Source organism: Harpia harpyja, chromosome 6 (assembly GCF_026419915.1).
Source record: "Harpia harpyja isolate bHarHar1 chromosome 6, bHarHar1 primary haplotype, whole genome shotgun sequence".
Classification (NCBI taxonomy): Eukaryota; Metazoa; Chordata; class Aves; order Accipitriformes; family Accipitridae; genus Harpia; species Harpia harpyja.
The window spans coordinates 8,209,702-8,237,670 of NC_068945.1; the positions used below are offsets into that span (position 1 = coordinate 8,209,702).

The following is a 27,969-nucleotide window of genomic DNA, read 5'->3' on the forward strand; positions in this document are numbered from 1 at the left end:
AAACATTGTCTCCACCCCTTCCACCCGCCCACATCCCAGCCCCAGCCATGCGCAGCATGATTTCCACCTTCTTGGTTTCGAAGCCAAGAGAGACGGGCACCCTGTCAGGGCAGGAGCTGCAGAGTCCTTCAGCTCTGGTTGAGGGGGAGAGGGAAGAAGGAAGACAGCAGAAGCAGGGGCAAAGTGGGGACAGAGGAGAGGCTAAGCTTTCTGTGGAGGGATTTGACCTGCAATCAGCTATGTGGAGCATCGCTTTCCTGTGTGGCAGCATCCTTCTCCTGTCTAGCACAGCTGGAACGCCTGCAACACTGTAAGAACCTCAGCTGCTTCGCATACACGCTCTGGTCTGTGGGGAATCCTGGGGGGGTGGTGGTGGGACGGAAACAGGACAGAAGTCCTAAGACCAGGAGTGCTTTTCCAGAGAGGCATAACTTCTCATACTCCCAAGGTTTCACTTGGTGCTCATGCGCCCTCCCCCCACACCTCCCCTACTACTTGGCTCTCCCTTTAGTGCCTTTGGTGTAGACCATGTATTTCTGCAAAGACTCAGGCAGAGCAACTCTGCCAGCTTTCTGCATATGTTTAATTCTGACCTGCCAACATCTCACATCTCCTGCTGTGCTCCAGAGTTTATTTCCTTTGGGGCTATGCTTTTCTCCCCAGAGTCGTAGGTCACCGTTTAAATCTTTAGTGGACAAAGCTGGGTGCCTTTACGAGCCGGGCAAACATGAGCCCAGGGTATCTAATAGGGATGCTCTTTGTAAAGCAGTGTGTTTGTTCTGGCTTGGCTGGCCGTCTGCTCCCTCCATGCCTTTTCTCAGACCTCTGTCAAGGACAATTCCCAGCACTGCTTCTCTTCATATACTTTATCAGGAATGCAACTCCTGTTCCAGCAGGCACTGCTGTGATATACTGGCTTGTGAACTTGCTCTTACTTTTTGAAGGCCTTTGATTTTGCAGCCATAGCATAAGTGCAAAGAGAAACATGGCTGTGCTCGAACAGTGGATGTTACAGTGGGAAATATGTCACTGGGTCGTAGCTGGGTTCCCTCCTGCCATGTGTGGTGTGACATGCACAAGTCTAGTTTTAAAAATCTTTGCCAGTGGGAGTACAGCCTCTTCCTCTAGGATGTGCTCCATAGGCTCACACAGCTCCCTCTCAAATGGTGCTTTACTGCTACCTGTTTACCACTGTTACCTTCAGCATGAAGCTTTGCTTTATGGAAATACTGCTTGCTTCAATAGGCTCTCTGCTGTCCCACCTGTATACCAATATTTTTTGTAGATTCATGAGAATGTAATCCAGCCTGGCTCTTGAGATACTTGAATGACAGCCTCAGAGATGCTGCCTCGTACTTTTATAGCTCAGAAGGCAAGGGAAAGGGATGAATTATCAAAAGGGTGTAAAAAAATGTTCCAGAGTAAAGGGCCATTGGGAGCAAGGGTGGTATGGGAGGTTCAAGCAGTGAGTCTTTAGTGCTCATCCCATCTTTTGGCCCAGTGGCAGGGCAGAGGTGCCATGAGTCAGTTTAAGTAGGAAAATCAAAATGTCGTTGGCATCTGTTATCCGATCCCCTCATATCAGCAGCAGACAAGCTGCTCAAGGCAGCTTGACAGCGCTCAAGTGTGAAAGCACTCAAGGCTCCTGGCCAGTGGGACTTTGACTCCCTCTTGCCAGGGTGCTGAGCTCCAGCTAAGAACTGCCAGCAGGTCACGTCCCTGCCTCCTGCTGTTCTGATCTTTCCAGGCCCTGCCCTCCCGCTGCCGCAAAACATGCCGCTGGCTGAACCTGTCCAGAGGCAGTAAGCAGGAGGAGTCAGTGATAAGGGTTTTCAGACCTGCTTGAATGTTGGCTTTTCTTTGGTCCTAGTTGCTGCAGGGCAGTATAAGATGAAAAAAACCCCGCCAATATGAACAGCTTTTGATGTTATCCATGGGCGCAGCTGTGAGAGTAGCCACAGAGGTGTGAGATCTGACATAAGAGATCAAGGAGGACAGGAGTGTCAGGAGCTGAGAGACACTCTGTGTCTGGGACACGAAGCCGGGACACTGGGTCCCATATGCATGGCACTGGTTCTGAGCCCAAGAGTAGCTGACAGGACAGAAAGCAGATAACCAACCAAGCAAATTGATGGTGGTATGTGGTGTGGTTCAGTGAAAAAGCTGAAGTCTCAGGAAACCTGCAATGTAGCCAAGCTCTGCTGCTGATCCCTTGGGTGACGTGGGGAGGGCTCTTCACCTGATTTTGACTTTCAGTTTTGGAAGCAGTGACTTTATCTTTTTACGTGTGTGTGCAGCATGTAGTGCAGACTCAGTGTTAATGGCTGCAGTACCTATAGATGAGAAGAGCGGTGTGATCTTGTCCCACTGGCATCATGACAGTGGAATGAAGAGACCAGAAGTCTTATTAGGAAGTACCCAAATCCTATGGTCAAAACCTGTCCTCTTAGAAAATCAGTTTCACCTGACTTTTTTTTTTTTGTTTTCTTTTTTAATAGAAATTATGCTGTGGCAATACCATCTCAGCTGCACTACCCCTTCTCAGAGACAGTGTGCCTCCAGCTCAGCAGAAAGCAAGCAGTCCCGATTGATGTGACAGTAACCTTGCAAAGCAGAGCTGGGAATGAGACTCTGATCACTCAGTCCATCTCTCAGCTCACCTTCTTTCATTGCACAAGCTTCCAGGTGAGGAATATATTTTCAAGGGTTGTCAATAGGGTGGGTAGAGCATGAGTTCTGCTCTTGCTGGGCAGGAAGGCAAAGAATTGTGTCTTCCCATGGGGACATCTTAATCGAGCACTGAATCTTCTGCTTCAGCCTGTATAGGTCTGCCAGTGTCCTTCCTGCTGTGTAGCCCCACTGATATTTTACTCTTCTAGAAAACATTCTGAAAAGTACAGTGAGGTCTTTCAGGGCAAGAACAACTGGAGCAATATAAAAGCAGTATCATAATCGTTATTCCAAAAGCCTGGGTATCCACCCTGAATCATGGTTACAACTATGCCTGCAGGTCCCTCATCCTGTTGGAAACCCTGATGAAGTGGCTTTTATCATTATCACAGTCCTGGAGGCCAACTCAGAGTTTCAGAAGAAACAGAAAGTCCTAATCACGCATGCAGACAAGAAGACTTTTATCCAGACAGACAAACCTGTGTACAAACCTGGACAGATTGGTATGGACAGAATGCCGAGTCTTGTGAGAGAAAGACCGGTCCTCAGGCCACGAAATACGGAGTAGCCTCTAGCGTTTGGAGTGGGGTCTGCTCTGCAAGGGAGATGGGTCACAGGCTTCATCTCCCTTCTAGGCTTTGGGGGATTTGGGGATACCTCTCTCCTGCCTCAGCATGGCACATGCATTCTCCAGCACTACCCATACTCAGACAGCATGCCAGTGCGAACAGGGCTTGTGTGTTTTGGCTGATGTGTGAGAAAAGGTTCAGATGCCACCGTGTCATATTCATGATTTCTCCAGTCAAAGCCACGATAGTCTGTCAGTGCCCTAAATCCCTCTCTCTCCCGCAGACTTCCTCAGAGGAGGACCACGGTCCTGCAGGCCCCATCATTGCCCTAGCACAGCTCAGACCACCGCAGGGTACAGCTGTTTGCCCCATGCCTCTCCTCATTTTCCACTGGCATGACCTTCACTGCAGGCAAGAATGAGTGCCCCACCGCAGCTCCAATGTCCAGAAAAATGCTATTTCTCACCAGCACAGCCAGCCTTCCCAGAAACCCCACACTGCCTCTCTCAACCACTTTTTTTCTAGCAGGCTGCCAGCTCGTAGCAGGGCTTTGAGCACAGGCCCAGGAGTGGATGGCTCTAGCTGCTGCCCACACCTTCTCAGGGAAGCATATGGGCACATCTTTCTCAGCCATCCATTCTTATTAGTATTAACAGACTTGATTGCATTTCAGCCAGTCCTGTTTTTCTTTTGCTCTATAGTCATGTTGCGAATTGTAACCTTGGATCAGAATTTTATCGCCAGCAATGAAACGGTAAGTCAAGAGGGGAGAAACCTTCATAAGTCTGAAAACGCTATGGCCTGCCTCCATGACTTCTGGATCAGTGCTTGGCCCAGCTAGGTGGTCCATCTGTGGACAGCTAGCCTCAGTGTCGCTTTTGGTGCTTACAAACAGCGCTGCGCACCGCCTGCAACGCAGGAGCTGCTCATGACGTTGGGTGACGGGCAGTCCCTGGGAATTGCTTAGGGAATACTGACTCGTGGATGGTTGGGGGATAAAAAATGCCAGGGAGGTGGATGGTAATTTACCTGAAAGCATCCTGCCAGTAACTGTTATTTCCTCCCCACAGCACCGCCTGGTGGAACTGAAGGTAAGGCACCTCCTTTATTGGAAGTGGTGATCTCTTCTCACCTTGGGGAAGACAAAGGTTTGGAGATGACAGTGGGGAAATACGGGTGCAGAAAGCCAGTTACCTCAGAACGAATGGGAACAGTCCTCGACTTCTTGCCCTTCCTTCCTTTAGTATCCACACAAGTTTGGCAGCGCAGTGTCATGATACCGATCACACAGGGGTACCTGCAGTAAAGGATGGGTGCCACTGAAAACCAGTCCAGCAAACTTTTCTGGAGTGGTCACGGGACTTTTAGTCCCTTTAGCCTGTGAATTGGAAATTTGTAAAAATCCTGAAGTTTCTTTAAGGAGACTTTTACATTTAACATACAGAAAATAAACGTTTGACCTGTTAGTGTTGTGGCTACACAGCTAGAGAAACTTCCTAAAGCAGCTTTCAGGTTATTGTTCTTAAAATCTGTTAATTTAGTTTCAATATTATAGGTAAAATATGGACCTGAGCTGAGGAAAGATACCTGAAAGCGGTGGGGAGTTTGTAATAACCCATGCAAAGAGGTCACAGTTCTAACTAGCAATTGGCAGTAGCTAATGCACATTTGCATGCCATACCCACCAAGCAATCAATACATAAACGCATGGTTTCTGAGACACCTGCGCAATGTTTTATGCCAGTTTATACAAATGTAGTACTCTGATCCAGCTTCACCTTTTCAAACAACAGTTCCTACTTGTTCCATATGTTTATAAAGCACCCATCAACTCATCACTAAGTCCTTCCTGGCTGGGCAGTGTGACTATAGCCAGAGTTCTGCATCTTGCGCTCCCAAGAACCAGCAGTGGGAGAACACTGTCTGTCATGGACTGACCGTGACAGTCAACAAAGCCTCCAAATACCCTTGCATCCCAGGTCTTTATATCTTCCTTTCTATACTGGGCGTCATGGTCCCCTGCATGAAGTCCTGGACTCATTTCCCCAGACTTTCCTGGGGATTCAAGACATCAGACTCCCAGTAATCATTCCCAAGTAGCTCATGCCTTAGGCCAGCATGTGCTGTCAGGATTGACCCTCTCCACAGTGGCCTGGGGGCTATGCCAGCTCAGATCACCACAGGGGTCTCTAAGAGGGACCACCTCTCTCTCTTAGTGAGGCAGGCAGGCAGTAAACCACAGTTTTGCAGCAGCCAGTGAGATGGCGGTGCCACCAGAGAGCAATAATATGATAGATTGACTTTGTCAATGAGACAGGAAGAAAAGCCTTATCTTCTTCGAGCTTGGACTTACCTGAGCACTGTAGCTGTGTCATAGACCAGGGGTCTCAGGACAAGAGGATATGTGCTCAGACCGTGCTGTGGTAGCTTGGACATCCTGCAAAAGAGTCTCTTTTTGCACTGGGAAATAACTACTCTCTACTACTACCTATGCAGGACCCCAAAGGGAACCGAATTGCACAGTGGCTGAATGTTACACCTGTGGGAGGCATAGTGGATCTGTCCTTCCCTCTGGCTGCAGAAGCACCAGTTGGAGAGTACACCATCAAAATGCCTGACCGCGCACATTCCTTCAGGGTAGAGGAGTATGGTAAGAGTCTCAGGGAGCTGACAGCAGCAGAGAAAGATGTATTGCCTCCAGCACTCCTCTCCCACACAGAGCTGAATGGACCATGCAGCTGTGAACAGCTGTGCTGGTTGTGCTAGCACCTGAGTTGTCCAACTGCCTGCCAGTAGGTGTAATCACTGGCTTTCACTCAGGCCCCCCCGGCTTTCTCCTCCCCCATGTCTGGAGGATGGACTGAGACACTGTCCCACAGCTGTGCTCTGGGGAGGAGACTAAGGCTGTCTGCTCCCACCGCGCTCTCCTGGCTGGGCTGCTGGTACATTGCTACTAGGCCCTGTGCTGATAGTCAGGGAATGAAAGCAGATCTTTCCTTTCTGTGAACAACTGTTTAGGGAGGATTGGAACAAATGAGCTCTCTCTATTCTCACTGAATTATATTTCTCTTGCTTTCACACAGTGCTGCCCAAATTCAGTGTCTCCATCCAGATGCCTCAGGTGGTCACCATCTTGGAGGAGAACTTCCGTCTCCACATCTGTGGCATGTGAGCTGACTTATCGTGGCAGAAGGTGCATTCTTACTGGTTTGGAAACTGCACAGCTATCAATAACTGAGCTCAAAATGGTCTCTGCCAACCCTACCCCCACCCCAAAAGTCTGGTACCCTGGCATGCTTTGCTAAGGAATTCTCCTGGACTCTCACCTTTCTCCGTATTTTCTCTCCCCACTTCTTTCTCTGTGAGTTTGAATGTGTGGCAGTGGATCCCCTCAGTGGGCCATGTGCCCTACAATACAGTACCTCTGCTGCATTGATTAATACCAGTGTGGAAGGAATAATGACTCAACTTGTAGCCAGCACAACGTCCCCTAGCACTGCCTGGTGGGACTAGCATTGACTTGGAGAGAACTCACCCACCACTGCCTTCTGCCTCAATCTGATGCAGTCATTTTAACTTCTTGACCTCTGCTGAACTCACGAACCATGAAGATACTGCAGGCTGCTGGGTTGTATAGCTGCAAACCACAGGCTAAAACTGTTATTATTCACCCTTGAACCAGTTTCGGTATGTGAATGTAAGTCCTCTCTGCTATGTTTGCCAGGTACACGTATGGGAAACCAGTCCAAGGTACTGTGAAGGCTGTGGTGTGCCGTAAACATATCCGCTATAATTGGAAGTCTTCCAAAGCCAAGGGCAGTATTTGTAAGGATTACGCTGGCAAGGTGAGCACGCGGGAAATCCATTCCTCTTGCAAAAGAGAGGAACGGGGCAAAGACAGGGAAGAATACTAAAGGAAGGAGTGGGACAGACATTAGCTATTGAAGCAGCATGCTCTTTGCTCAGGGATGAATGACTGACATGTCCTTAACTCCCCAGTGTAGCAATCAGCCCCTCTCAGTGATTTCTCTGACTGCACTTAGATGCACTCAAAGGAAGAAGCATCTGTAGGCAAGCTAACTACTGCAGATTTGCCTACAAAACAGGTATTGCAACAGGACAATAAAAAATGCAAACACTATTCACATGATTCACTTCCACTGGATGCTTTTTAGTAACACCTTTTAATGTGGTGTAAACACTTATGTGCTCTTTCCTAGAAACAGGTGTTTTGGAGACACAGAAATTACCTCTTGCATCTAAGCAAGCAATTGCAGTTCAGCACAGACTTTACTCATTCATCTCTAGGGTTCAATGAACATATCTATATTTGCTTACATATTTTTAAGTAACCCAGCACATTTCTTAAAGATAAATCCTGCCCTAGCAGAAGAAATCATGTTGTCAGGGAGAAATGACAACTCACGTTTGCTACTGGCACATGAGTGAGTGTGTAAAGATGAGACACATGTGAAACAGCATCTCCTATTAGTGACTGCTCCACAGAAAAGAAGCGTTTCATGCCAGTGTGGGAGTTGCTCCTTTAACTCAAGTGTCTTAGTCATGTACTTTTAGACTTCTGGGCCTTGGGTTTGATCTGCACTGCAGAAGGGATTAATGCATTCATGATTGGTTAACAGATACAATTTCACATCCCCAGACAAACGAGGATGGCTGCTTTGCCACTGAGGTGAATATTAAGATCTACCACCAGAAGCGTGGTGACAATTACGATTTCAACCTGGAAGCTGTGGCTTTTCTGAAAGAAAGTGGAACAGGTAGCAAAAACTGATTCTACACTTCATGGAAGATCTTTTACTTTACACTCATACAACATGCTTGTCTTTGGGGTTTCATCTCTAAGACTCCTTATGGATCCTTGTGTCTTCTCATCAAACCACTGGAGCTTTCTGCACTGGCTCCCATGGGATCAAGTGTTCAGAGGGTTGTGTCTTCCCTGGGACCACCATAGCAGCATGGATGTTCTTGTAGACCATACCACCCAGCTCTGACTCACATAGGACATGTGAGTTCTCCCAGTGGCAGGATGGGCTTTGCCAGTATGCTTGCTCCTCCACAAGCTGTTGTGGCTAGTCCACCTCTGACAGTCACCTTGGTTTGGCAGAGATGGGCAAGAGCTACTTTTTATCGTATTCTAGTCACAGCAGAAATGTGCACAGGGGTGGGCCAGGCCAGGTTATTTTGTTCTTTAACCATACTTTAGGGAAGTCCACCGGAACGAGGAGATACTCAGAGCAACCAGTGATAACCAAGGCCCTGAGTGTGTACTGTTAATAGCTCCTTGTCAGATTTACCTCTATGTCCCAAACACGGAGATGAGGCTGCTTGTCCAGAGCTACTGTTAAATAACCCATCCTGTAAGGTTTCCTCTCTTACAAAATTTTACAAATCCTTCCTTACAAGAAAATGTTTTGCAGCCCCTTGCTGAAAGCAGTGACACACACATTCACTTAGCAAACGACTGCACTGATTTCAGGTGGACACCACATGACAAGATAGCAGACTGTAAACTAACATGGCAAAGGCAAGGAAAAATGTTGCCTTCTAGTGACTCTGCTGTGAGAATGGGAGGAGAATGGAAGTGGACAATTATGAGTAGGACCATCTTAAACAAAGTCAGAAAGAGCATTTGAGAACCGTCTGGCAGAGACCTCCTGGAAGACTGCTGTCATTCTAGCAGGTCAGAATGTAGGAGGCACTATTGCCAAGTGGGTGTGTTAAATGACTCCTGAAGTTACATGGAGAAACTACAATCCCCTGTGAGTGATAGTCCACCCTTTACCTCAGTCCATCCAATCTTGCTGCCTTTGCTCACACACATGATATTGACCTGCATGCACCTCCTGTCTTTCCTAGGCGTGGAGTTCAACACCACTGAAAACTGCAAGGTCACTTTTGATATCACAACTCTCCAGTTCTGGGGAACAAGCTACTACTATCAGCAAGGGGCTCCCTACTATGGAAATGTAAGTGAACAGGGCAGAAACATGGAAAGCCCAGCAGCTGAGCCTAACGAGGTGGCGGGCACAGAAGTACTGAGGGGTCCCCTTGCTCTGAGCTGCCTAAAGCTGCTAGCACGGTCCTCTGTCCCAGTCTCTCCTTTGACACCTCTACCAAGGGGTAATCCAAGGGTGTGACCACAGGATAGGCACATGGCTTTGCCAGATGAGATGTCTGCTGCAGAAATGGGGAGGGGTTGGAGGAGTTAGACTTCACAGAGTCCCTTTGCAGAGAGGGGACCTGGGACGTCTAATGGGAGGTAGGTTTTTCAGTCCTGAGGCCTCCAGTTCTCTAACTGTTCTTTGCGTCGTTACAGCTGGAACTCAAAAGTACCAATGGGACACACCTGAAGAACAAGGAGGTGATTCTTACAGTGTCCTATGGTAGCAGGAAGCAGACCAAGACCTACTTTACGGATGATACTGGGATGGCCTCTTTCACCTTAGACACGTCAGCATGGGACAACAGCAGTAAAGTTCTGCTACAGGTTAAGCCCAATAATTACATTGGATTTGGCCAGCACTAAGCAATGCATCCCTCAGACGTATAGCCTATGTCATTGACTTGGTATAGCCAGGGAGATGGAGGCACAGAGCAGTGAAGTGACAGATCTAGGGCAAGACGAATAGCCCATAGCAGAGCCAGTGTTCTGGCCCCTGGTGCCACACAGTCCCTTAGCAGTCAGGAGACGTGATGAGAGATGGGGCAGTGGACAGAGGCCCCATGAAGTTGTGACTGAGGTCTACCAACATAGCACCTCTGTCTGAGGTGAAAAGAGCTTTGTGGGACTGCGCAGGGACAAGAGAGCAAAGGAAGAACTCCCACATGGTATAGAACAGGAAGACAGGAAAGGAGCTAAGGAAGAAGCATCTGAAAATACATGTGGAGAAGAAAACATCAGTGACCGGTTTGCATTAGGTTTCCTCTTAGAATAAGAGTTAGGAGAAGCCTGGGATATAAGAGGCAGAAAACTTAGGAGAGAAAGAAGGAAGGCTAGTAAGGAATCAGTTGCTGCAAGCCAGTCTGGAGCAGAGCAGATAACCAGGATGTAAGGAGCTAAATAGGGATGCCACTGACAGGGGATTGACAGAGAAAAGCTTGCATCTGCTTTCCCATTAACAAGGAAGGCTCTCTTGTCTGCTTGTAGGGGTAGGTTTCTAATACCTGTCCTATCTAAACTTCAAGGTCAAGACACTTCAAGGCAAGCCCTGTGTCTTTATCAGAGTACATAAAGTATCTTAGATGATGGATCTTGGCCTTGCTGGAAGTCCACAAGATGTTAATATCATAGTCTCAGTGCAGATAGGTCAAAGATAAGCAAGGCTATTGATCTTAGTTGTCCCCTGCCACCTCTACCCTATGGATCAGGGAAAGTGCTAAAAGACATACAGTGTGCAAGTGGAGTAACACTGAACAGTGACATACATTATCAGGGCAGATCCATGCTGATACTTTCCATACACATACCAGACAGAAGCAAAGGGTTCAGTGGTTTGATCCAGGGACTAATAAGCTACTCTACACAGTCTTAACGACCTGGCTTGCTCCCGGGGTAGCAGCGGCATTGCAAAAGTTCAGGCTCTAGCCCAAGCCCTAGTAGTATACAGCTCCCTGCCTCCTCTTTAGGTGCTAGTTATCCCAGAGCATGGTGGGGTGGGCAATGCCAGGCTCCACAGAAAGGGGCTGACTGAGCTTGGCTTAGGTGGAAATAGACACCTTACCTTGCCCTGGGAGAGTTCAGAGCCCACTGTCCAGTCAGTCTTTTGGCATGGGGAGAGCTGTAAGAAATCTTCAGACACCGAGCCACTTTTTCTGTGCCACAGGCAAAGACCCAGCCGGAGGACTTAAGCGGTCAAAATGTGAGAGTGTCTTATGGCACTGCATCCCTCACACTGAGGGCCTTCTACTCATCCAGCCGCAGCTCTGTGAGGATCCAGCCAGTGCAGGCCATGCTGCCCTGCGGGGACGTGCAGCAGGTCACTGTGCACTATCGCATCCTAGCCGCGGAGCTGGGGGACGGGGCTGCCAGAGCAGACTTCTACCACCTGGTGAGTGCAGGGCAGCACCGGCAATGAGGTCAGCTTTGTGACGGGTCTGTCAGCACAGGGCTCTTTGCTGGCCCAGAGACGTGGAGTAGAGGCACTAGCAAACCTTTGTTCTCTTCATTACCCTTTAGGTTTTGGCCAGAGGATCCCTTGTGCATCACGGCCAAACAACAGTACTTCTTGCTCCACCATTAGGTAAGAGCATCTAAATACCAGGAACAGATTAAGGACCCAACAGGAAAGCCCTTCCAGCCTAAATGGGGAAGGAGAGACAAGAGATCTGAGACCAACAGGAAACAACAGATCTGGCACAAAAAAATCAAGAGGAAATGGCAAATACGCTATCTTTCTTCTGTCTTTTAATTTCCCTTTTTTTTTTTCCTGATCAAATGATGAAATTGTCAGAGTTTATCTGCCAAGCAGGAATTATCAGAGACCTCCAAGAAAAAATCACAGAATCTTTATGCTGGACTCAGGTGCAAAGTGCACACTGTTGCCAAGATCCCTCATGATGTAAGGTCACTGCTACAAAATGGCACTAACCTACATCCTGGTCTAGCTTTGGCCTCCCCAGAAGCAAGGCAGAAGAGTTTTTATCCAAGTAACTGTACAGAAGTATTATAGAGAATGAGCATGTTGCTGCTGTAATCCTTGGAGACATACTTCCTTGCCTCTTCCTATACTTTTTCTATTTCTCCTTCTTCTTTCAGGTCAGTATAGTGGGGCTTTCAATGTCACTCTGCCCATTGACCTCATTTCACCCATGGCTACCCTCTTTGTTTACACTGCTTTCCCTGAGGGACAAGTGGCAGCTGACACCTTCAGTCTGAAAGTCTCCAAGTGCTTCAGGAACCATGTAAGTAGTGCACAAAACATAAGGGGGCAGGTAGGCTGGAGGGTAGCTAATTAACCGCAAATTGTCAATAGATGTCCAGCAGAATCCAGTAGCTACAGTCTCCCCTTCCCTTCCTCTGTCAATGTCTTCAGTCCTTCTTTCTTCTGCTGTTTCAGGTGAAGCTTGGCTTCTCAGACACAGTGGCCCTCCCAGGATCGGCTGTCCAGCTCCATTTGCAGGCTGCACCAGGCTCCTTATGTAGCATCCGTGCCGTAGACCAGAGCGTCCTTCTCCTGAGGCCAGAGGCTGAGCTATCCATGGATAGTGTGAGTGACTTTAGTGCTGAGCCTTGCTAGTATTGGAGACATGCCTTGTGAGTGATTGCACGCGCTGGTTAATAAGGCACAGTGGCTATACCAACAAGTACTCGAATGGGGACAGGACATGGTTTAATGAGAAAAAAATGAAGGCCAACATCAAACACCAGTCAAAATTTCCAGTCTCTATGGAGGGATGTAATAGAATAACCCACTGTCATCCCCAAGTACAGCCCAAAGTCACATCCTTGTTAAACTTAGAGTGCTTTGCCACAGTGGCAGCCAGATGGCAAGAGACTTCCATCTCCCGAACCAATTCATGACAGTGTTCTGAAAAAAACAGTTATGTTAAAAAAAAATGCCCAAGGTGTGATAGGCTCCATGCCTTTGTTCCAGCTCACATGAACCAGACAGTCCTTCCATTCACAGACTGGACTGTAAGTGATGACTTGGCAGTGGAAGGGTCTCATTTCTCCTCTAGACCTGGGGTGCATTGAGTCTAAGGACCCTTGAATTGCCTCTTGACACTGTCTGGGTGGATCCAGGATGTGCCTTCAGTCAGACAAGCTATCTAATGACTCTTACAGCGAAGGTGTCCTCACCGTATGCATTGAGCTCACAGGTACAATCTATGAGCTGGAAGTGGCCACAACTATGCAGCCATACCCCAGAGGGGTTTGTGTTCATCTCTGGTGCTATGCATCTAAAACTTGTGGAAGCTCTCCATGAAGCTCAAAAAACTTTGGGGCTGGGCTTTTGTGGCAGGCAGGATCCAAGCTCTGCCTCTGCTGTCACAGAAAATCTCTGGATAGAAATGAAAAACTTCCCACCTCTCAGACTGACCTGTACTGTTTTCATTCTCTGTCTACAGGTGTACAATATGTTCAGTTATACTCAGGAGCGCCCCAGCACCCTCACAGACTCTTACAGTGACTACTGTTCTATCCACAAGAGCCCAGAAATCATCAGTTCCCCTCAAACCACCCTTCCACCAGGAACAATGTCACCATTCATGTACAACAGATACGCTTACGCAGTGTCCCAACCAGATGTTTATGAACTGCTGAAGGTAAATCTAATTTCCAGAAAACCTGAAATATCAGAGTTGAGCCCTTTTGTATCCCAGGTCAGCACTGGGTAGCTTCACAGACTGTCTTTCCTGTAAATGCTGGCAACTTTGGGTTCTGAATTTGCCGAGCTTCTGAACTAAGAGATCTCTGACACTCCATGCTCCCAGCCTGATAAATTCCAATCGATCAGGCAGATCCCTAGAACCCAGCTCCCTATTTATCCCAAGCTCGAGACCCTCAGACTTTCTAGGGGTTGGAAGGAGAGGGGAGTGTCAGCCTAGTCAGAGAAAATTGGAGGTTGGAAAAGCAAAGCACCTGAGAGGAGGGAAAGAAGAGTAGAAAGGAATAGCAGGTGAAAGATGAGAACAAGTCTGTGTTAGGGTGGGCAGCAAACTGTGGTGCCAAAATAATGACTTTATGTGTGGGCATGCACATGCGAGCAGTCACCCCCACAATTCTGACTGGAGAGAGCCTCCTTTGGTGTGAGAGGCCAGGACCAGGCTTTGGGAGCAGGGTGGTTCTACATTCTCTCCCTGTACAAATTCACAGGTCAGGCTGAGGTGCAGCAACACAGGTTGGCTGATATAGTGGGAGGTGGGGGGCAGAGACAGACCCTCAGACACACCACCCCCTCCACTGAAATCTACCTTCTTTTTTTCCCCTTTTTTCCTCCAGAATTCAGGTCTAACATTTTTAACCAGCCTTAAAATCAAGTCTCCAATTGAGTGCCGCACTCAGACCACTTTCTACTACGACTACATGTGTACATCTCGATTTATCCTGTTTCTTTGGAAATCACGGGTAACATACAGGCTGCACAAGGGCAGCTGAACATGCAGTGTGCTGAGGAACTGGGGATGGCTTCCAGAGATGAGTGGGAGGTTGCACAGGAGATGTGCACCACGGGAAGACTGGAAGGGTCCTGATGTGTGCGTGTGTCCCCCCGTGGACTGGAGGGGTGGAGGGGTGGCTACATAGGAAGAACCTGCTTGGAAGCTTCTGCTGGCAGGCAGGAAGATAATATGGTCAAGGGGGAAAATGAGGCAGCTGTCTCAGGAAGGAACATCTGTAAGACTAAGAAAGGTCTTGCTGGAAACCAGAGAATGAGCCAAGATTGGCACTGTGCAGTATCTAGGCCTTTCTGCAGGGGCTGAGAGCAAAAGTGTGAGCAGGTAGAGTTGCTCATGGGGGAGCACACACATACGGGAATTCACATGGACTCCTGGGTTGTCTTGTGGAAGACAACAGTGAATTAGGTTGAGGACACCTTGGAGAGGACAAGGGGGATTGGAGTGGGAGTGGGAGGGATGGAGAGTTGAGCTTTTCTCAGCTGAACTCTATCCTGCTTTCACAGTTGCTCTGCCTTTGAATGAATGCTTGTATTCCCAATAGCTTATGGCGAGCTGGCAGACTTGGACAACTTGGACCGAGAAACAGATGCTGCTGTTGAACGTGCTGAGTCAGAGCACATTGAGCTGGGTAGCGAGGCAGGGCCAGTACGTACCTGGTTTCCAGAGACATTCATCTGGACTCTGGTTCCCATCAAGTGAGTAATTATGGGCTGTGGCCCCCCATGGATCCAGACCTCCTACGAGGCATAATGGAGAGGGAATGGGCAGGAGCAGAGCTGGGGCATTATTTCCATCTGTGAAACAACAACAAAGAAAATGGAGGTGTGAAGAAGTGGATAAGGACAATGGAGGCTTGGTTCAGTTCCTGGCTCTGCTTGAGACTTTCCAAATGATCCCGGGGAACTTAAAATCACAGACTCCTACAGGATGGAAGAGGCCTCCAAAGGTCTGTAGCTCAACATCCTGCACAAGGCAGGTCCAGTTAGATCAGGTTGTAGTCAAGTTCTCTGTATCTCCAAGGATGGAGATTCCACAGACTATCTGGGCCCCTGTTCCAGTGTTTGACCACCCTCGTGTTACTTTTTTTTCTTATCACAAGTCAGAATTTACCATGTTCCAACTTGAGTCTGTTGCCTTTCATCCTATCAATATGCACCTCAGAAGAGACTGGTTCCAATGTGTCTACACCTTCTCAATAGGTAGCTTTAGAAAGCTAAAATGTCTCCCCCTAGCCTTTCCCTCTGAAGTTTGAAAACCCCAGTTCTTTCAGCCATTCCTTGTATATCAAATGTCCCAGCCCTCTGACCATCTTGGTAGTCCTCCACTGGATGCATTCAAATATGTCAGTATCTTTCTTATACTGGAAGGCAAAAATGGGACACAGTACTCCAGATGTGGTCCCACAATGGAGGGATACAGGGGAAAAATAACTTTTCTCAACCCAGTGGCTGCAGTCATCTTAATATAGTCCAGAAGTAGATGGCCTTCATTGCTGTAAGGGTACATGAGATGTCTCATGCTCAGCTTGTTATCCACCAGGACCCCCACCTCTTTTTCTGCAATATTGCTTACTAGCCAGTCACTGCCTAGCCTGTACTGTTGCATGGTATAATTCCATCCCAGATACAGAATCTAGTCATTTTCAAGCCCATTTTTCCAGCTTGTCAAGGTTCCTCTTAATAGCAGCCTTTCCCTCCAGCGTATCAGGAACCCCTCCCCAACAAGGTAGAGTCTGCCAATACATAGCAAGATTATTCTGCTAATCTTGCTGAGGATGTCCTCTCTCCTATTATCCAGGTCATTAATAAAGCCATTAAGCAGTATTGGCCCAAGTATCAGTCCATGAGGCATGCCACGGGTAAACAGCCGCCAGCTGGACTTTGTGTCACCAATAACCATCCTTTGTCCCCAGTGGTCTAGCGAATTTTCTGCTCAACTTATCATCCACTTGTCCAGTCCACACTCATGTGGCTACAAGGATACTATGGGAGACTGTGTCAAAGGCCTTGCTAAAGTCAAGTTATGCAGCATCCATTGGTCTCCCCTTATTCATACATCTCGGCTTTCTTAATTCTCCCACATGCCAATGTTCTCCACCTGTAAAATAGGATTTCTGCCTCTCCATCTCATTCGGCTGGATTATGCCTATTTCAGGGCAGGGACCATCTTCTGTTTTGTGTATGCAGATCTGTAAGTGACCCTTATAATGATGACTGCTAGGCTGTGCCTGGGAGTTTGGGTGGGAGTGTGGTGGGAGTGTCACACGGTACTCCCTGGCACAGGCTGGGTGTATAACATGGATCCCTGGGAGCCCTGTGTGCCCACATGAAACAAGAGTTTGAGGTGCAACATTATCCAGAAGCAAATTCTGTTTTGCATTTGCCTCTCAGTCCTTCCTTCCCCACCTATTTGCTATCCTTCCCATACCTCTGTCCTACTTCATAGGAATCCCCACACCTTCACACACACTTCCAGTTCATAGTCCTTCTGCATTTGTCTTCCCAAGAGAAATCTTTACAGGGATGGGGACAACCCCTTCCACTCTGTTTTCTCCTCAGTGATTCAGGGGTTGCTGAGCTAGCTGTCACAGTACCCGACAGCATCACAGACTGGAGAGCCATGACCTTCTGCACCTCAGAGAGCCATGGGCTGGGAATCTCAGAGACCACCAACCTGCGGAGCTTCAAGCCCTTCTTCGTGGAACCCACCTTGCCCTACTCTGTTTTCCGGGGAGAGTCATTTCCCCTGAAAGTCAAAGTCTTCAGCTACCTCAAGCAGTGCATGGTGGTGAGTGGCTCCCTCCGGGATGGTTTTTGGGCAGGGGGATGTGTGGTAACAGTCCTTCACTGATAGAGACCCAGACAAGGGGCTGCCTCCTCAGGCACTGGGCAAAAGACACCAAGGAAGCTCTTCACAAAGCTCCGTACAGAGCCATCTCTGTCAATCCCTCCCCATAAGCTCAACCCTACAGGACTGCGATGTCCGTGGGCTGTTGGTGTCCCACAGATATTGCAACAGGGCCATCATCATACTCACCCTGGGCTTCTGGGCTTGACTGACATTTGGATCTGAAAGGAAAGGAGCTGAAAGGAAAAACACAGCAGCAGCTCTGTAACCCAAACTCACTTTTGTTTCACCTCTAGCTCCAGCTTAGCCTAATGGACTCCAGGGATTTTGAATTTGTGCATGCAAATGTCAGGTTCACTATTTGTCTGTGTCCTGATTCAGCAAAAACATTTTTCTGGGATTTGAAGGCTACAAAATTAGGTAAGGGGACAAGGGAGGGGCAGGAGTGGGAGGCACTAGCAGAGCTGCTTGAGGAAACCAGAGCTGGGTTGGAAGGGAGAGTGGCCTATTACGAAAAGCATGAGCGAGCAGCCTTAGGCTGAGCAAACTAAATCGTAGGCATGGATGTGCCAACCGGCCTCTTGATGTTTTGTTCTTTAGGGAAGGTGAATTTCACTGTCACTGCTGAGGTGATGGAGCGGGAAGATGTTTGCACTGAGAATACAGCTGTTGTGCCAGACTCTGGAGGGAAGGACACAGTGGTTAAACACCTGCTGGTGAAGGTCAGAGTATGCTTCAGAGTCCTGGCGAGGTTGGAACTGGGTCAAGCTCAAAACGACTGAGCGGGTGGCTCTGGGAAGGGAGAGTTGGCCGGGCAGGTAGGCACGTTTCTCAGGGAGGCTGATCAAGGAGTGATTCTAAGGGTAGGTTGTGTCGGGGCATGAGCTAAGCACCTCCGCTCAATGGGACAGAGACGTCAGAACTGCTTGCTGGCAGGGCAACGGGGGCAGAGGTCAGGTAGCAGCTTAGAAACCTGCCTCCCAGTGAAACTTTGCTGTCAGCACGCGTATTCCTACTGTCTGCGCGAGGTCCTTTGCATGGCCCACGAGGACGGAAAAGCTGCTTGCATGAAGGTGGGGTGCTGCGCAGCTGCTACCTCATTTTACTGCTCTCCCTTCGGAGCTGACCAGCCTTTTCCCACCAGGCAGAGGGGCTGCTGGAGGAAAAGACCTACACCTCACTCCTGTGCCCTAAAGGTAGGTGCAGGTACCCCAGAGCCAGGGGCTCTATTACCACTGGGGCTGTACCTGCGCACAGAGCAAGGAGACCAAAAAAAGCAGTGTGGTGTGTGAACAACTCTAGGACTATCTGGAGGTACATGGGGAGGGGAAAGTCAGGGATTTTGGAGCTTTAATGGAGAGGCAAAGCCATTCAGCTCCACCCAGTACTGCCTAACCACATCACAGTCACTAATCAGTGGGCGGCCTGATCTCTGTGTCATCCTCTCTTTTAAATGCTGATTTCACCAACCAACGAGGTGATTCCCAGCCTTGTTTACACCATCTCCTGGGGATGCCTGTGGGTCTGCCATCTCCATTCTCCCCGTTGTTGCTCTGATGCTTTTGCCATTTGCAGGAACTTCAGCTTCAGAGACAATCACTTTCACTATGCCAGAGAACATGGTCCTTGGGTCGGAGAGAGCCCACATCTCCTTCTTAGGTGAGATTTAGGGGGGTCTTGGCAAGTAAGATTTTTCCCTGCAGGAGTCTTTTCTTCTGGTGCCACCATGTCTGCTTTAGCAGAGTAACAAGAGGGAATGTGTACAGTGAGGTGTGATATTGGGCCCTTACGTCCTCTAGAGAAGCATCCCATCTCTCTTATACAAGTGACACTGGGCCAGATGGACATTATAATTTCACCCAGCCAAGGGAAAGATAGACAAGTACCATATCACTTCCTGCAGGACTCTATAGATATTAAAGTCACCCTAGCGTGAGCAGAGGTGAACTGAGACCAGTCTTAGCAGGTTATCTAGAGAATTGGTAAGACCAGAAATTTTTTACATGCAAGGATATGTAAAGCTCCCAAAGCTGTTGTTCTGTCCTACAGGTGACATTTTGGGGACAGCACTGGACAACATAGATGAGCTCCTCCAGATGTCCAGTGGCTGTGGTGAGCAAAACATGGTTCATTTTGCCCCCAATGTCTTTATCACACGATATCTTGAAGAAACAGGACAACTGACTCCAGAAATCAAACAGAAGGCAATTGGCTATTTGGAAAGCGGTGAGTGGATTTCTAGTCATGTTGAGTTATTAAGCTGGTAATGTCCACTACAGTAGGCTGTGCGGTGGGGATCTCAGCAGAGGCTAGGTGTTGAAGAGATTTGTGCAGCATCACTTGCCTGACACCGTGGGAATTACAGCAATGTAAATCAGGCTGCTGTGTCTCAGCTGAACAAGGGGTACATGGCACCCCTCTGAAAGCCCTTTGCTGAATTCCTCAGAGACAACGCTCTCTATAATGATCAGCAGGATTGGCGGGGCAGGTTGTCACCTTGATAACACGATGGACACAGAGCATCTTCACTACCCCCAGCCTCTTCCCACAGGATATCAGCGGCAACTCCTGTACAAGCATGCAGATGGCTCATACAGTGCCTTTGGAGAAGGAAGTGAGCCAGGGAACACATGGTAAGCAGAGATAGCCAAACAAAGTTGAGGAACAACAGCTTGGCCTGGTCAGGCTCAAGCTGGCTTGGATTTTGGTCTGGAGAAACTGAGGGAGTCTGGAGGTGTGGAGTTTTGAATAGAAACTGCTCCTGAGAATTTTTGGAAGAGAACAGTGCCAATGAACTGACTTTAGGTACCCCTGTTTGATTGTTTGTGTTTGGGCACCCCAAGTGATGCTGATTCTGAAAACCTGGCTGCAAAGACACCTTCTTTCCAGGTTTTCCAGAGTGCTTTGTGACCAAACAGGATCGGGAAAGGGCCTGAGTGAGCTCACTAAATATCAGCCCTCCTGGCTTTAAATCACACAAGTGCACCCTGTTGGAATTGGCAGAGCTCTGGAGGAAGCACTGAGCTGTCAGTGAATTTTTTCTCTCTTGCTGCAAATGGACCGGAGCTCAAGCTTCAAGAGCATCTAACTCATGTGCATTGCTTCCAACTCTCCATCTGCACAGAGGATCTGGCCTACTGGTATTTCTCCAGGGATGAGATAGTGGAAGACACAGAGACTCCTGTCTCCTACTGGAGATGGGCATCAGCCACTGGTTCAATTCGATTTTCTTCTCCCTTCTTTGGCTCTAGGCTTACTGCCCTTGTCCTCAAGACCTTCAGCCAAGCCCGGGACTTCATCCACATAGATGAGCAGAATATAAAGGATGCTGCCAATGCCCTGATTAAAAGTCAGACTCCATCTGGCTGCTTCAAGAGTGTGGGAAAGCTCTTCAACAATGGTCTGATGGTATGACGTGTCCTGGCTCTTCATTAGGTACCTCAGAACTCCTTCACTTTCTGGCCCAATTTGGGTGCCAAGAACAAATGAACCCTACTGCATGAGGGGGGCTCTGATGTGCCCTTGGGTGACACTCAGGGTTGTGCTTAGTCATGGTGGCACTTTTTCAAGTTACAAATGATGGAGGTTTGGATTTGATGATATGCACATGGGAACTGAACCAGTGCCCTGCCCTAGCCCCGTCTCAAAAGCTAATACATGCCTCAAAAAAAAAAGTTTTCAAGCATGTGTTAATTCCCTTGCTAAACTGGTTTAGGTTCCTTTCCCACTACTGAGCTGCCATTTCTTCCTTCAGTCTGAATTCCCCCCCTGTACAGAGAGAGTCAGAAATGGAGTGAATGGAAATTGATGGCAGCCACTCACGAGAGATTCACCTTGCCACAGATGTGCCCTATACACTCAGAAACACAGCACTTGTGCATGCAGAGACACACACAGAGTACCACCAAAGTGGAGCCAGCAGTAGTTTGGTGGACAGGACTTCAAATAATTAATCCCCTAAGTGAAGAGAATGGTACCTTTCACTTCCCCTTGCAAAAGATACCTTTTCTTTTGCTCCTCCATACCCTTGCCACTGTCCTGGCCCTCAAGTCAGATGCCACCTTGCAGCAGGTTTGTGGGAACATCACTTTCCCCAGCACTGAAATCTGCTGCTGAAAACCTTTTGCAGGGGAGGGGAAAGGGGAATGTGTTCAGCAGAGGGAGGGAGTCAGCTACCCAGAGGAGCTTGGGGCATCATGGCTGAGAAGTGCTTTGGTTAGCAGGACCTGCAAGAGAATACCAGCCCTGGCACTTCCTTAGCAGAAGGAATAGGACCAGCAGTGTTGCCTGTGCTGGCTTTTTCTCAGGCACCAGAAGGCACTGGAAAACTTCTCCCTCTCCCTTCTCATGGCAGCCCTCCTTTTCTCTGTTTTGCGGTGGGTGCAGGGTGCAGTGGAGGAAGGACTGGGGCTGAGCTCTGCGATCATCACAGCTCTCATACACTCAGGGATGCCACGCTCCGTGAGTATCGGCAGCAGGGATGGGCTCTGTGTGCAGCCTCTCGGCAGGCAGGGCACTGATGCTCTGCCTTTGTGCACGCAGGGGTACGTTACCAGTTTCCTCCCCATGTGTCCTGTCCCTGTTTCCACCCTCCTCTGCACACATCAAGGCTGCATTCCCTCCTATACACCCTGCCAGCAACCGGAGCGCTTTCAATTGTATCCTAGGACCCAGTTGTGTGGAAAGCTCTGAAATGTATAAAGGACCTGGTCAATGCTGATACTGGCAGTTCCAACCTCTACAGCCTGGCACTAGCCGCAAATGCCTTTGCAGTAGCAGGTGATAAGGCCCTCAGGCAGAAAATCCTCAAAAGATTGGATAACGCTGCCATAATATCAGGTACCAAAGACTGTGGGGCAGGAGAGAGGGCCATTGGCAGAATTGTGTAGGGATCCCAGGACTGAACAACCAAGGGAATGGCGGGCAGGAGTGGGGGGCACTGGCAGAGCTATGTGGGGAGCCCAAGGCTTGGATAGCCTCTATTTGCCAAGCTGTCACAGGCTATAGCCATACCATGAGACAGACTTTTCTCTATGGATGATCTCACAGTCCTGGTCTCACAGTCATTCTAATGAGGAGAGCTTCGTGGATGTTGTAGAGCTCCTTCCCAGCCTGCAGGCCTAGGTTTTTACTGGGAAAAGCAGGGTGTGGGGGGCAAATAGGAAGATACTCACCCGTATCTTGTCCCAATGTACATGTTCATTCAGTACCTAGGCACAGGGGCTTTGCAGGACTCCAAGGTCATTAGATACAGCTACACACTCCATAAGTGTTCCCACTCCACCTCTAGATGACCAAATATTCTGGAGCCAACAGTCAAAACAGGAAGAAGACTCCCTATATTGGTATCGGGCTCCATCTGTTGATGTGGAATTGACCTCTAGTATCCTCATGGCTCACCTTTCAAAGTCAAGTTTGTCTTCAGACGAAATCAGAAAGGCATCCCAGATTGTGTCTTGGCTCACCAAGCAGCAAAACCCTTATGGAGGCTTTGCTTCAACCCAGGTAATCCCCTTGAGACATCATCATCAGAGAACCTGCCGTCAGCTATGGTTTGTGAGAGCAGGGAGTTCTAGCACAGCCTATAGTAAAAAAGAAAAAAGTTGTATGGATTTACAGCTCCTGGGAGTTGGGAAAAGGTGAATATTTGTATTCTTCTGAGCTAATCCCATGCTAAAAGTCCAAGGGGAAAGCTCAACACTTATTGTGCTGTAGCTGCAGTATGAGGGAGGGAAAGTCTAAGGACTGGGCATGCACAGGAAGCAGGGATCCTATTCTGCCCAATGTGTGTCTCTTTCCTCAGGACACAGTGGTTGCTCTGGAAGCCCTAGCCCTGTATGCAACCAAGACTTTCAGCAAGGATGGCCCTGATCTTCAGGCTTCTCTCTCCTCTGAGGGTTTCAGCCAAAACATCAAAGTAGACAACACCAATCGCCTCCTGCTTCAGAGAGTGGAGTTGCCAGCCATTCCCCAAGATTATACTGTGCATGTGCAGGGCCACGGGTGCCTCTTCCTGCAGGTAAGCCCAGCCAGGGAGAAAAGGTCTGTCTGGGGAAAAACCTTGAAAGCCAGGGGACCTCTCACCTTGCTACTGAGCCAACACTGAAAACAGATTGCTGCAGTGACTTGCAAGAATCTGGGCTTCGAGGCTAGTAGTAGCAGCTGGGATCCAACAGCAATTCCCCAAATGAAATCTGGATCATCTCCACCCAGTCGGAGCTGTACCGCTCCTCCAAGAAGTCCAGTGAGCACTACCAGAAGCAGTGCACTAGCAGACCCTCTGCTTCTTCCACATAGTTTTCTCTTACGCCCATGCAAGACAGCAGACAGCAGCCAAACGCTAGCCAAGGATACTCTCCAGCAAAAAAACCCCTGCTATTCTCTGCAAACTAGCTTCTTTCTGTCCTGGCAGGCCACTCTGCGGTACCACATCCCTCCGCTGAGGACCGACATCACCTTTGCCATGTCTGTGCAGACAGAGTGCACCGCACCCAACGCCACCCAGTTCCCTGTCACCATTCATGCTCGGTAGGAGACACTCTGTTGTCCCTTGCCTCCTCTGTGCTAAGAGGCTTCTGGCACCACACCAGTCTCTTGCTGGCCAGGATTCCCCTTCACTCATGAGGTCCAAGTGCTAAGATGTCCCCATTCATTTAACTATGGTCTCCTCAGTTGGGTGAAAGGTACCAGGCCCCAGGGGGATGGCTCAGGCTATAGTCCTATCTCATTATCATGCCAGTCACCACAAGTTCTCCCAAGGTCTGTGGGTCCCACCCCTTCTAGGATTAGGTCTCAAAACACTAGTCATGTGGGACTGACTCCTGACACTTATTCCTAAGTCTTCCCTCCTCTGCTCCTGGTTGACTGTCACTCCACTCTCCTCTGCTGTACCCCCGCCTGACTTGGGACAGAACTGCCAAGGGAGCAGGCGGAGGATGTGATATTCCCTGCCATGCCTAGAGAAGGTAACTCCAGAAGCCTTCCAAGGAATTTATTCTCCTTGGCTCAGCATAATTGAAAAAGAGATCAGGGGAAGCACAAAGATCTATTACTGTACAGGAACAGGTATGCTTACAGGAGAAACACTGGAAGGAAAGGCAGATTCCTCCACCTGAGTACCAAAGCTGGGCTGGAGTATCTGGAGATCATGGGTCAGAAAGTAACATTAGTGCTGTCCCCTGGGTTCCTGCTGCAGCTACACAGGGAACCGTGTGTCCACCAACATGGTCCTGATCCAAGTGGAGCTGCTGTCTGGATACAGCCCCGTGGCAGGTTCACTGGAAGAGGTGAGACCGCGAATTTGTGTCCAGCTGGGATGGGAACAGTGATGGCTGTCCATCATGCAGGATTGTATGCAGAACTGTGATCATTCCTGTGGGCAGAGAAACACCGTTCCTCTCTTCCCAAGAAATCTTTATACCTGAAGTCTCTTCCAGGCCACACCTTGCCTTCCCCTACCCCAAGGGCTTCCTTGGCCATGTGAACATTTTTCCCATGTTCTCACAAGGACAAATATCCCTGAATATTTCTGCTTTCTCTTAGAGTCTTTCTGACATTTTTCCCCCTATTTTCAGCTAAAGAAAATGCCTTTAGTGAAGAAAGTTGAAAGTGAAGCTGACCGAGTCATTCTTTACCTGGAGGAAGTGAGTGGAATTTAGGCTAACTTCATTATTAAAAGGACTATGGACTGGCAGATAGCTTTTGGCTTACTCTTGTATCTTGGTTCTATTAGTATTTTAAGTATCCAGAGCTGTTGTTCCTGCATACCAGCCACATTTGCTGACCTGGAGAAGTGTGTTGTGTCAGCCTGCAGTAGTTCAGCAGTAGAGCCCGTACACAGGGCCACTTGAGTGAAATGAGGCTAACTCTGATGTTAAGCCTACATCTGTTGGCACTGTTCAGAGACTGTTCAAAAGTCCATATACAGTGTCTGATCAGGATTGGGGAGTAGTAGTAGTATCCAACTTGTAAATTCAAGCCCTTAGAAAGCCCTTAAGCAGCCGGAATGAAGTAGGGAGCATCCAAGATTGCTTATGGAGTTTGCCAAGATCACTCAAAATTAAACCAGATGGTTGTGTGAGCAGCAGTGCTCGCTCCACAGCCTCATTAAGCAACTGATTAACAACCCCTCCAGCTACATGCATACCTAAACAGCATCAGAAACAAGACCTGGCATAAATTTAAAAAATTCAGAATTTCCAAGAAGCACTTGTACATTTCTGTGATTCTTCATCCCCAGTTGTCAATAAGCCGAGCTAAGCTAGCCTCATAGTAAGCAGGTTATTGTCATGTGGATGCATTAGGCTTGCAAAGACACTGCTTTCGTTACATCTAGAGCACAGAGCAGAAAGGCAGCACAGAGAAAGATTTCAGTTCAGGCTGCCAGGTAGCACAAGGTAGAACCCAATCAACAGCAGGTCACATAACTTCTACCATCCACACCTTGCAGTTGTCTGCTTAATGATGAGGGTTGTGTGAGACTGGAGAATAAGAGCTGATGTAATGGGACTGTGTATAAGAAAGTAGCCACTGAGGCAAGATGCATGAAGGAGCTCAGAGCAGAGCTGGATGGGAATGTGGGATTGGTTGGGAACACTAGTGCTATCTTTAGATACCTAATGCACATTGACTCTGTGGGTCTGATGTCTCTCACGAGCTGAGTTACATATGGTGACAAAAAAATGGGAGATGGCCACAGAATGTGAAGTAAAAGATATTTCTGAGATGGACTGGAAAGCAGAACAGATCTGTCACAGTGGTGAGGTCTCCACAGAGCCTGAGTGAGAGCAGGTGGAAGGGATGTCTTACAGGACTTTGGTTCTGGCTGTAATCCTTGCATCTCTTTGTCTTAGCTGACTAGACAGCCTCACACCTACACTTTGCTGGTGCAGCAGGACATGCAAGTGAAGGATCGTAAACCAGCTACTATCAAGGTCTACGATTACTACATGCCAGGTGAGCTCAGATGCTGTACTGCAGAAACCACCCAAAGGTACCACCGGAAAGACATTTTCTGAAGTTGTCAAGTCTAAGACAATACCATCCCTGACTTGTTTATCTAACTGCCCCTTAGAAGCTCTCTAGTAATGGACTTACCCTCCTGGGTTTCAAAATGGTAGATCCTTCTTCCTCTGGTCCCAGAACTTGCAAGCTTGAAGTTGGCATGTAGATCCACTTAGGGTCTAACTCTCCCAACAAGAGCGGAGCAAGGAGCTCAGAGCTGTGTTTTGGTACACTCATTTTGTGGGAGGCAGCAAAGGCAGAGGGACTATAGAGAGGGGATGGCTTAGAAGAGTGAGGCCCCTCTTAGAAGAATGATACTGAAAACAACTTGTCCTCTGTTCTCTGGGGTCCTAAGTGGGAGGAAAAGCTGGAAATGTGTCAGAGATTGCTATTGCTTCAGAAAGTGAGGAATCCATAACTGTAATGGAGCTGTTTGGGACTTACGGCTTTAAAAGATCGCAAGCCCCATCACTTGGGTGAATCCGGACTAGCTGCACACACTAGTTTTTGACACATACCAGTGGTTTCATGTGTCACAGCGGAGGGGAGTCATGGCCTGTAAGCTGAGGGAATGCTGCTCCTAGAAACAAAGGCACAATGCTGGGTTGCTTTAGTGAGTTTTTGGCAAGTATATCTCACCAGCACTTTTTTTTCTCATCTTCCAGAAGAAACTGCAGTGATGAGCTACAGTGCCCCGTGCGAGTGAGGTGAGGGCCCAACACCTCTTTTGTCATCACAGGCATGGTCCTGAAGAATATGGAGAGGGAGGGAGATGTGGGCAAGGGTCCTTGGTCAAGAAACTGGCTGGACTGCAGGTTCTGGATAGGAAGTGATTGGCAATGTTAAGTAAGGGTGAGTTCCTGTATCCTAGTGGTTAAACTGAGGGAAAGGAAGAACTGAAGTGGAATGTTGGAGGTGGCCAGCTCATGGCAGAGTTGGAGGTACGTTACAGAAAACAAGGGCTGCCTCTCCCGAGTCCTACCACCAGTTCTGGCATTTTGCATCAAATATACGTTCCTCAAGTCAACACAGTTCCTTTTCCTGGCACTTTCCCTGCAGTTCCACAGCCCTCCAGCCCTGTGCACACAACACGCCACGTTCACCTTTACTGCAGGACCTGACTCCTTTTCAGTGCCAAGCCTTTCACAGTCTCAGCCTGGCTTCTGATCCGTGCTAGGGAACTGGCACCTGCCCTTCCTCTTTCCAGGCTGGGCAAAGGCAAAGCTTGAACTTGACCAGTGCCTGCTCCTATTCTAAACTTTGCTTGCATCTGCATGCTTCCTTGCCCACAGCCCATGAGATGGAGAAAAACACCTGCTTCTTGAATCACCTGTGGCAACACACAGCCCTACCCTGGGATGCCTGCCACAAGCCCCACACTCTTAGTGGAGATTCTGCTGTAGGCTTTGTATGGGTAGAGTCAGAGAGAGCCCTGTCCTTGATGGTTTGGTGGGCCCGTTTTGTCATGAGGTGCAAAAAACCCTTTGAGTTCCCAGTGGTTAGTTTTAATACTTCAGGAACACAGATTTTTTTTTTTGTCCTTTGTTGTCTTCACAGGAACAGGGACAGATCCATCCTTTGCAGTCTCTGTCCGTCAGTCCTTTGTCACCCCTGCCAACAGCCACCACGTGGAGATGAGAAGCAAAGAGAAAATACTTGAAATTTCCTGCTGAGCAGTTAGTTTCTGAAAGGCTGAAACTGTGCCTGCCATCTTATTAAAAGTCAGGAGACTAGAACTGTC

General features: G+C 48.6%; 1 protein-coding gene across 1 annotated transcript; it reads left to right on the forward strand.

Annotated features, from left to right (window-relative positions):
- The first annotated feature begins 56 nt into the window (after nucleotides 1-56).
- Nucleotides 57-27,964, forward strand: LOC128143136 (alpha-2-macroglobulin-like protein 1). Its single transcript, XM_052790073.1, has 36 exons — nucleotides 57-310; nucleotides 2,499-2,685; nucleotides 3,011-3,173; nucleotides 3,941-3,993; nucleotides 4,310-4,330; nucleotides 5,736-5,889; nucleotides 6,323-6,407; nucleotides 6,964-7,084; nucleotides 7,900-8,017; nucleotides 9,117-9,226; nucleotides 9,577-9,747; nucleotides 11,084-11,308; nucleotides 11,437-11,500; nucleotides 12,016-12,161; nucleotides 12,317-12,466; nucleotides 13,329-13,526; nucleotides 14,203-14,290; nucleotides 14,920-15,073; nucleotides 16,937-17,165; nucleotides 17,522-17,645; nucleotides 17,826-17,947; nucleotides 18,370-18,421; nucleotides 18,801-18,884; nucleotides 19,275-19,451; nucleotides 19,777-19,858; nucleotides 20,477-20,633; nucleotides 21,612-21,686; nucleotides 21,893-22,064; nucleotides 22,516-22,730; nucleotides 23,029-23,244; nucleotides 23,638-23,753; nucleotides 24,421-24,511; nucleotides 24,800-24,868; nucleotides 26,078-26,180; nucleotides 26,894-26,935; nucleotides 27,786-27,964. Exons 1-35 carry the CDS (start codon nucleotides 57-59, stop codon nucleotides 26,932-26,934), a joined length of 4,587 nt encoding a protein of 1,528 aa, XP_052646033.1. The 3' UTR covers nucleotide 26,935; nucleotides 27,786-27,964.
- The last annotated feature ends 5 nt before the right edge of the window (nucleotides 27,965-27,969 follow it).

Coding starts and splice junctions, on each gene's coding strand:
- LOC128143136 (XM_052790073.1), top strand. CDS start 57: ATGATTTCCACCTTCTTGGTTTCGAAGCCAAGAGAGACGGGCACCCTG. Junction 4,331..5,735: donor ACCGCCTGGTGGAACTGAAG/GTAAGGCACCTC, acceptor CTACCTATGCAG/GACCCCAAAGGGAACCGAAT. Junction 19,859..20,476: donor AGTGAGCCAGGGAACACATG/GTAAGCAGAGAT, acceptor CTTTGGCTCTAG/GCTTACTGCCCTTGTCCTCA.